Source organism: Oncorhynchus tshawytscha, linkage group LG09 (genome assembly GCF_018296145.1).
Source record: "Oncorhynchus tshawytscha isolate Ot180627B linkage group LG09, Otsh_v2.0, whole genome shotgun sequence".
Classification (NCBI taxonomy): domain Eukaryota; kingdom Metazoa; phylum Chordata; class Actinopteri; order Salmoniformes; family Salmonidae; genus Oncorhynchus; species Oncorhynchus tshawytscha.
Genome location: NC_056437.1, coordinates 27,427,419 through 27,436,656, shown reverse-complemented (window position 1 = coordinate 27,436,656; position 9,238 = coordinate 27,427,419). Strand labels below are relative to the sequence as shown.

Genomic DNA, 9,238 nt, shown 5'->3' with positions numbered 1-9,238 from the left:
GCAGAGGGGTTCAGATGGCTGCTGAAACTAGTCACCTTTGTTATAAGAACTTGTAAGTAAGCAATTAAATGGTCCTGTGAATGTGACAAACTTTGATTTGATTTATTTGTGCCACACACCAATTTCCAGAACACTGTTCTGACTAAATTCATAAGAATTAGCCAATTGTAATTGACATTAGTGGCATAACAGGGATTCAGGAACCTTGTTTGCAAGTAAGATGGAATTTAATATTTAAAATCAAAAGAACGTAATACAATGTCTTGGGTACTCTTAAGTACTTTTATTTGCCACGTGCCTTTGCTGGAAAAAAAATAAAATAAATGCTTTTGGCATGTCAGAGTAGAAACAATGCAATGCGTTTGCAGATGAAGATCAATGACAGTGAAGGCTTTTATTTTACAGTATTGGCATATTTGTTTAAAACAGTTGCAGGCCAGCTTTCAATTTGCTGATGTCATTGTGTGTCCAGAGAAGCCCATCCGTGGTGATTCTGTGTGGCATTGAGACACTGGAGAGATTAAGAGAAACATTACTGATCAGATTAAGTACAATTGCTTAGTGATGGTTGATCTTACCCATACTTTTATTTCTATGGATGCCTACAGATATATAGTATAACATTTTGTTTCTTACCCTGCATGCGCATTGTGCTGAGTGGCATTCTCCATTTCCACCTGCTGGTCAAACACCATAATGGTAGAGAAGTTATCTACCATTAGGCAGGAAGGGTCCTCTGACTGGCCTGGAACTTTCCCAAGAGGATAGTTCTTCCACTGGACTTTGTCTAGACAGGTGAGAAAACAAACCTATTTAGATCAAATGTAATATTCTAATGAAATATTGTGGAATCAGATGATCAGATTCATGTTCTGCAAATTGGCATGACAACTGAACTGACCTGTGCAAACTTGCCAGGGAGAACCCCTGAGTTCCGCGGCCCTCTCGGCCAGGACATCTGGGCTCAGGTGCTCTTGGAAGTCCTCGGTCCTCTCTGGCAGGGCCTTGCGTGAGTCAGACACGATTCCTGGGTGCATCATGTAGACCTGGCGTCTGGACTGCACCCGCAGCCTCTCATGCAGGCTCTCCAGGGTGTAGATACCGCTAGGCTGGCCTGAATGCTCCATGGGAGGATCACACCCCGAGTCTGCCCCCTGAGTGTAGATACTGCTCAGTCTGAGTAGCTTCTGTCGGGTGTCCAAGGGCATCGGATGTTCCATGTCCTCCAGGATCCTAAAAGTTCAAACAGTAAGTCATTTTCAAACATAATGACAAATGATATTTCATAAGCTGGTACAACAGTAGAGAACACAGTAAGTGATGTATGTACATTATGAAGTCACTTACTGCTGGAGCAGGTGAGGCGTGGCCATGCAGGGAGCATTCAGACATGCTGCAAGGAGTTGCTGCCACCTCAGCTGGATGCGTTTCATAAAGATCTTGTCCTTCAGTCTGGCTTTCCTCTGGATTTTTGATTCATAATGGTATTCATTCTCTGTAGAAACAAAATTAATCCACATCAGTAAATCCAGTACAGTTTTGTATTTACATAGAGTTATTTTGTTATTGGGGTAGAAAATGATCGTACTGTTGGAGTTGCAGAGGATGACCTCAGAAATCCACCCAGCGATGTAGAAGGATCTGTGTTTCTGGTTGTCTTCAGAGAGCTGCTGCAGCTCCACAAACAGTTTCTCCAGGAGGAGATGAATGAAGAGCTGAGAGTTGAGATCCTTCAGGAGGGGCAGCCAGAAACGCAGGACAACTCGAGGAAGGTGGGGAGCAGTGGGGTCTGCATCTTCAAAAACAAAGGCATTCTAGTCACTCAGGTAAAGTGTGTATGGCTTACAGTATTTAACATGTTCCCAGTCTTACAACATATGTAAATAAAATCAACATGGGATTTACACAGATTTATTTTAAGAAATGTATTGGGGGAAAATCTACCTTATCCTAGTCTTACCTGAGTTGTCGACACTAAGTGACACCAGTTGTTCAATGGTTGGAACCATGAATCCATCCTCAATCAATGCATCTATTAGTATTTCACTATATGGGAAAAAGAACAATGAGGGCCCGGAGCTTTGCTTTTTAAATTACGTTATTCTTGTAGATACAATCTGATGCAGTTTGTGGATTTGACAATCACTGCAATACCAATAAATGTGTTAACTGACCTAGACTCTAATGCAAAGTGCTTGATCTGGGCAAGGATCCAGCTCATGTCTGCAGAGGGTTCTGGCCACAAGCTCGCCTGTTTGTCCTCCTCTAGAAATCCTTCAAACGTCTAAACAAAAGAAAAGAGTAATGACCACCAACCACTATAAACATTTCTGGCAGTAGAGAAAACCCAATCACTCAAGAGTGATGTCAATAACAAAATGCCTATCTTGAGGCCCTCATTTATAGATGGAAGAGGAAATGCTGTGCAGACTAGAGAACAGACATCTTCACCCTCTAATATAGTGGGTTGAGTTGAGTGGGCAAGTCTCAATCATAGGAAAATTATTACGTGGTTATGAATTGTGATTAAATGTTTTGAGGACTTCCCACAACCATATCGTCCTTGATGTTGATTATGCATGATTCACATACATTTGACGTACATGGCATACAGTGCAAATAAACCTAACAATCATGCTGTTAAGGGATTTCATAAATCAATACAAAAATGTAACAGGCAAAGGGTAATGCGGGGGGTGTAAATACCTGAAACTGCTCTTTTTCAAAAGATATCAATAACTCTCGTGCCTTCTCTGAAAAGAGAGGGGGAAAAAGCTGTTTTAAATACCCTTTGAAAATGTAACTGGTTAATAAGCAGCATCTAAAGTGTTCAAATGTTTCCAACTTACTGTAGGATTCAATTTCTTTTTGTCTGGTGATGAGCTCATCCTCCTGCCTCTGAAGCTCATCTTCTCCATCCTCCCCCTCTGACTGGGACTCCCAGTTCTCAGCCAGCCCACTGCCCAGCTGCCTGGACCAGTACTCCTGCTGAAGCCACTCCAGCACAAACTTACAACCTGCAACATAGAAAAGACATCAACACAACTAAGAGTAAGATCACTGCAGAAAGTCCAAAGTCACAATGGAAAGTAGGAATGATATCATATTGTTATTGAGGATGATGAGGATAAAAACCCATGGTCTCTGAGATTATGAAATTCTTAAGAGAAAAATGTAATCTGTTCGTTCATGCTCACCTTTGCGACACCATTTCAAGGTAGGGAGCTTGCGGTGGGTAATGTCATGTCTGAGGTTTACAATCCACTCAGGGATCTTCAACTGTTAAAAAAGCCATTAGAATAAAAACATGTATTTATTATTCCATCACCTGTATAGTGAGGTCCCCCAGACGACATGATCATTTCATGAGTAGTGAGCAGAGGAAAATGTAATATTAGCTTTATTAATCATGATGCAAGAATTACATATTTTTTTCAATTACTCACATTGCTGGCTAGCCTTCTGAGGGGACGAGCGATTTTCCCCTGCTGACGCTCTGTAATTAAGTTGACAAACCTATTGAGAAAAATATCAAGCCAATAAAGGAATCAATAAAACACATTTTTTTAAATTATATACAGTACCAGTCAAAAGTTTGGACACCTACTCATTCAAGGGTTTTTCTTTATTTTTACTATTTTCTACATTGTAGAATAATAGTGAAGACATACACTATGAAATAATATATGGAATCATGTAACCAAAAAAAGTGTTAAACAAAATTCTTCAAAGTAGCCACCCTTTGCCTTTGACAGCTTTGCACACGCTTGGCATTCTCTCAACCAGCTTCACGAGGTAGTCAACTGGAATGCATTTCAATTAACAGGTGTGCCTTGAATTTCTTTCCTCAATGCGTTTGAGGGAAACAGTTGTGTTGAGACAAGGTAAGGGTGCTATACAGAAGATAGCCATATTTGGTAAAAGACCAAGTCCATATTATGGCAAGAACTGCTCAAATAAGCAAAGAAAAATTACAGTCCATCATTACTTTAAGGCATGAAGGTCAGTCAATCCGGAAAATTAAGAACTTTTAAAGTTTCTTCAAGTGCAGTCGCAAAAACAATCAAGTGCTATATGAAAATGATTCTCATGACCGCCACAGGAAAGGAATACCCAGAGTTACCTCTGCTGCAGAGGATATTCATTAGAGTTAACTGCACCTCAGATTGCAGACCAAATAAATGATTCACAGAGTTCAAGTAACAGACATCTCAACATCAGCTGTTCAGAGGAGACTGCGTGAATCAGGCCTTCATGGTCGAATTGCTGCAAAAGAAACCACTACTAAAGAACACCAATAAGAATAAGAGACTTGGTTGGGCCAAGAAACACGAGCAATGGACATTAAACCGGTGGAAAGTCCAAATTTGAGATTTTTGGTTCCAACCGCCGTGTCTTTGTGAGACTGTAGGTGAACCACAGAATTCTGCAGCGATATGCCATCCCATCTGGTTTGCACTTACTGGGACTATCATTTGTTTTTCAATAGGACAATGACCCAACACACCTCCAGGCTACGTAAGGGCTATTTGACCAAGAAGGAGAGTGATGGAGTGCTGCATCAGATGACCTGGCCTCCACAATCACCAGACCTCAACCCAATTGAGATGGTTTGGGATGAGTTGGACCGCAGAGTGAAGGAAAAGCAGCCAAAAAGTGCTCAGCATTTGTGGGAACTCCTTCAAGACTGTTGGAAAAGCATTCCTCATGAAGCTGGTTGAGAAAATGCCAAGAGTGTGCAAAGCTGTCATCAAGGCAAAGGTTTTAAGAATCTAAAATCTATTTTGATTGGTTTAAACACTTTTTTTGGTTACCACAATTCCATGTGTGTTATTTCATAGTGGATGTCTTCACTATTATTCTACAATGTAGAACATAGTAAAAATAAAAACCCTGGAATGAGTAGGTGTCAAACTGTTGACTGGCACTGTATATACACACACATCATTGATTGCAACAGTATGCAGCCACGTGAGAAATTGTAACAATGAACCGGACTTGTATGAGCACATTTAAACGTTAAAAAAGCGATTTCAACCTCATGAGTGCTGTTCCATAAAGCAAGACCAGGTCGTCAGCGTCAAGTTTTCCTGATCTGTCAAGTATTTGACATCTGACCAGGTCTGCTGTACTTTCTACAGCGATGGGAGTGTTGTGGGCAAATCTGAAAAAATAAATCAAATGTGATAATATTTTTCATCTAGGAACGGCTTTGTCCACTAGAAAACAGCAGTCGTGGGATGAGTTGGACACGAACTAACGTTAGCTACAAGCTAAGCTAACCAACTATCCTGCAATTATCAAGCTAACAAAATAGTAATTATGCAACAGGAAAACATTATCTGAAGATCAAATACGTGTATGCCTTACCTGCCCTTCCACGCCGATATTCGGTGTAATGCATACTTTTGTAAAGCACAATCCTTTGAGTACAGATACTCGAGCACCTGGTCCCATTCTGCTTTGTTGATCCATGCAACTACATGACCCTTTTTCTCTGTTGTTTTTTTCTTCATATTTACCAGCTAAAGAAACGACAGAAAGACAATTAGAGACAAACCGTTTTTACCTAGTTAGTTTAGCTCTAATGCAAAACATGTAGCAAGCTAGGCTAAACAAAATGGGATGTTCCTATGCTAACCTGCCAACATCATACACAGACTAGAGTGGGGTCGGTTAAATGCAACAGCAAGAAACCGATACCGCGCAGAAATGTTCCGCTATTGCACCCGCCAAATTATAATGCTATAAATAAAAATAAAAAACGAAATAATAAGCAAATATAACAGTTAACATCTAGTCTGCCATTCAATCGTACAATTATAGTGTGTAATGTATTGTCATAGGTGTTGCGCATGAATGTAGGCCCGCAGATAAAATAAAAACAAAAACTAACATTTTGTTTGGAACTCAGTTGGGGTCTCTACTTACTGATGAGAGTTAGAATAGTAGAATACACAAAGTGCAATTTCGAAATTTGGTTGTGCATCAGCAGTTTTTCCTCTCATGTCAGTCACTGACAGTCACTCAATTAGGCCATGTCAGCAAAACATTTTTAGATAGCTGGCTAGACGCATTTACCTATCTAAACGTGTAGTAATCATGGTCAAATTACCGACCAGGGGGCCATCGTTGATTTCGTTTGTCACTCACTCAGATCCATATTAAAAACGGCAAACATGTCTCTCCAACCTATGGCAAAATTACTAGAATGGCATGGAATTAGTTATAAAATTGCTAAATCTTCCCTCTGCCTCGTGGCAATATGTGTAGAATTGCAGCATATTTTATGTAAAACTGCAACATGTTCTCTACGCCTTATGGCAAAATGTGTAGAATTGCAGGAAATGAACGATGTCAAGAGGGGGGCTAAAATTTTGTTTAGGGCCCCCAAAATCCTCGAGCCGGCTCGTGCGTGGTTATGCAGACCCTCGAGTCACTGCAGCCCCTTGAGTTCAGATTTGTTATGGCCCCACTCCCATAAAAGTTGCCCATCCCTGGCCAAACTTATTGTGAATTATAACTTATATTTATGGACAGGAAATCAAATATATTGTAAGCTACTGTAATGAAACAGGCAGGGAGCAGGTCTCGAACCTTCGACCATCTAGCCCGAGATCCGGCGCCCTATCGACTGTGCAGCAAAAGCATGCTCGTGCCGCAGGGTCGATTTCCGCGCTTATAAACCCAGGGTCGTTACACTACTTTAGCTTACTGTTATCGAAATGTGGCTTATATTTGTATGCATCGTGACAGGCCTTTATAGTAGACCTTGGCCTATCCCATTTCTGTAATTATTTCAGTAGCTGTCCATATACAGTAGGTTGTCCATGGGTCAGAGGAAGTGGAATGAGGCTATTTCTGTCTGGATTCCTTTTGAATGGATATCAATGATGCATTTGCGTACACAAAATGCACATCATATGAAATGGTGATTATTGTATTGATTGGAAGTTGTGTCATATGGGGGTGTCAGACCGTGTCATTAGAAAAAACTCGTCTGAGGTTCAATAATTGATTGTAAAAATAAATCTGCTTTATATTTATTCGATCCATTAGCCTATAAAATATAGTTCTGACTAGGTGTTTGTTGAAAATAATATGCAATGGCAATTTTTTAAATCAAATATGCCTAACCACCCTATCCGGTGCGCCTGTCCCAAACAATGTGTTACCCTCAAAATGGTATTATATCTTAGATTGAAAAACTGGAGTAAAATCAAATGTCGCTAGCTATATACTTATGGTATGCGGGAAATTACTTATATCGGAATCTTGTGGGGTATCCGGGCTTAAATTTAAAGTCCAGGAATTTAGTTTAGCTGCTCACGTTCAACTGGAGCTTGACAAAGGAATAACGGGTCATTGAGAATACAGGCGGAGTCTGCTGAAAAACTCATTTTAGTATGTCTTCATTGGGCTGGGTGTGGTTTTTCAGTCACCGTGCCGTTAGCAGGAAATTAAGCTCTGGATCACCACTTTGAGGCGATACAAAGAAAATAGAAAAATACGAGCAGTTTGAAAAGTTTGAAATCAAAGTTTAACTGAACTTGACGGACGATTTTCAGATTGTGCACTTTATCTAATGGACACAAGTTTTTGTTGACTCCATTGTTGCTACCATCCAATTCCTGACATCAGTGACTAAGGACAGATAACTGCGAAAATGCCGAAGACGGTGAGTAGCCTTTATTCGTGTGTGGGACCAGCTTTAAAACACTGATGTTTACATAGAAATAAGACATTATATAAAACGCTATCTCTGGTCAAAATGTAGCTTTCCAACTTGTTGTCTTGTTTGGTCGAGAAAGATAATTTAGCTCATAACAGGCTATAAAGTCAAATGTTTGAATTGATATCCTATAATTCTTCGAAAGCATATATTTGGCAGATTTAACTCAATTGGGCTACTGAATTTGTCTGACGTTGTATAGCCTATGTAGAGCCATATAGGTTCAGAAAAGGTTTAGCGCCCCTCAAATGAATGAAAAGTGTATTTTAAAACATGTATTTCATATAGGGCAGGACGCTGTAGCCTATATTTTTTTCTCCAGCATCCCCTAAACTTGTTTTTATTACGAATTACAAGGAATTGATACAATGTTGCCCGACGTTCTTTTTTGTTAGGCTACCCTAGGTTTGTGTCTATCCTATGAACCGTTATTTTGTGTCAAGCTAGGCGCCATCGGCAATCCCCCGTTCCTTGGAACGTGATTGGCTTTTGAATGAACGTTCAAGAAGTTGAATAGACCAGCGTTGGGTTCATATCAACTCGATCCATATTCATGAATAATTATGTCAGACATTTTAAATGTTGTTCAAATGTAGTCTCTAGACAACATTAACGCGTCACCGGGCCCAATTCATATCAATATGGCCTATTAGTGTTGATTTTGTTTGCTGTAGGCCTACCGGAGGTTCCCATGGCCCATTCGATGACGTTGTGTTTGTCTTTGTGGTACCCCGTAGTACAATAGCTAGCCTATGCACTCTTCAACAGTGGACTCCCATGTTATCCTGTCCTATAGGCCTGCTATTGAGTGATGGAGGTTAGATCACTTGCATTGTGCTCTATCAAAGTATAGGCTATTCTAGGAGGTACAGTATCTAGAAATGTAGGCTCTTAAAGTTTGATCTATGGCAAACCTTAGCCTAGAAGATTACCAGGCCTGCGTGATTTAGAAATTTGCTATATTTATTATATTTTACCTTTATTTACCTAGGCAAGTCAGTTAAAATAAAACATTCTTATTTTCAATGACAGCCTAGTTCAGGGACAGGACGAATTTTTTGTTACCCTGTCAAATATGTTTTGCTTAATCAGTCACTGTGATCAAATGCACCCCAGGTAATGACAGTAAAATAATGTGCAGTATTGTGACATTTAGCTTTTAAGAATCAATTGTGAACGCATGAGAAGATTATAGTTGTATTTATTTTAATCTGTATTTATGTATTAACATGTCTTTTCACAGCAGTCATCCATGTGTCCCCCTACCATTAAGTGTAGGCTTTGGCTGTGCTTCTTTTGGCAATTTTACAGCTTCCCAAGGAACTGTAATCTAGTGACTCAAGGTTTCTAAGATTGCGTCAGTTACTTTTGAGCCATTTCCTGGCCTGCAGTCTCTTGACGCTGCCACTGAAAGCCTTATTTGGTGTTTCACAGCACAGACTCCCCCTTCTCCGTCCTGCGCAATTGCACGTTCCTCAGCCAGTGTTTCATCATTTAGGTTTTTAA

At 40.1% G+C, this 9,238-nt stretch overlaps 2 protein-coding genes across 5 annotated transcripts in view; one reads left to right on the top strand and one right to left on the bottom strand.

The window, feature by feature from the left end:
- Positions 1–268: 268 nt before the first annotated feature.
- Positions 269–9,238, bottom strand: part of las1l (LAS1 like ribosome biogenesis factor) — an 11,133-nt gene continuing 2,163 nt past the window's right edge. The window contains exons 1-14 of one of the 4 annotated variants that reach the window (XM_024431435.2): positions 5,642–5,736; positions 5,371–5,525; positions 5,039–5,164; positions 3,447–3,516; positions 3,198–3,279; positions 2,850–3,017; positions 2,707–2,753; positions 2,175–2,284; positions 1,961–2,046; positions 1,589–1,795; positions 1,348–1,495; positions 902–1,233; positions 637–787; positions 269–511 (exon numbers count right to left, since the gene is read on the bottom strand). In XM_024431435.2, the coding sequence (XP_024287203.1) occupies positions 421–511; positions 637–787; positions 902–1,233; positions 1,348–1,495; positions 1,589–1,795; positions 1,961–2,046; positions 2,175–2,284; positions 2,707–2,753; positions 2,850–3,017; positions 3,198–3,279; positions 3,447–3,516; positions 5,039–5,164; positions 5,371–5,516 (1,764 nt within the window). In that variant the 5' untranslated portion in view covers positions 5,517–5,525; positions 5,642–5,736 and the 3' untranslated portion in view covers positions 269–420. Of the gene's footprint in view, positions 512–636; positions 788–901; positions 1,234–1,347; positions 1,496–1,588; positions 1,796–1,960; positions 2,047–2,174; positions 2,285–2,706; positions 2,754–2,849; positions 3,018–3,197; positions 3,280–3,446; positions 3,517–5,038; positions 5,165–5,370; positions 5,737–9,238 lie in introns of those variants that run through there. The other 3 variants (XM_024431436.2, XM_024431437.2, XM_024431438.2) reach the window with 3 other exon arrangements.
- LOC112257677 (moesin) overlaps positions 7,410–9,238 on the top strand; it is a 25,658-nt gene continuing 23,829 nt past the window's right edge. Inside the window, exon 1 of the mRNA XM_024431439.1 lies at positions 7,410–7,678. Coding sequence (XP_024287207.1) covers positions 7,667–7,678 — 12 coding nt within the window. The 5' untranslated portion in view covers positions 7,410–7,666. The remainder of the gene's footprint in view (positions 7,679–9,238) is intronic.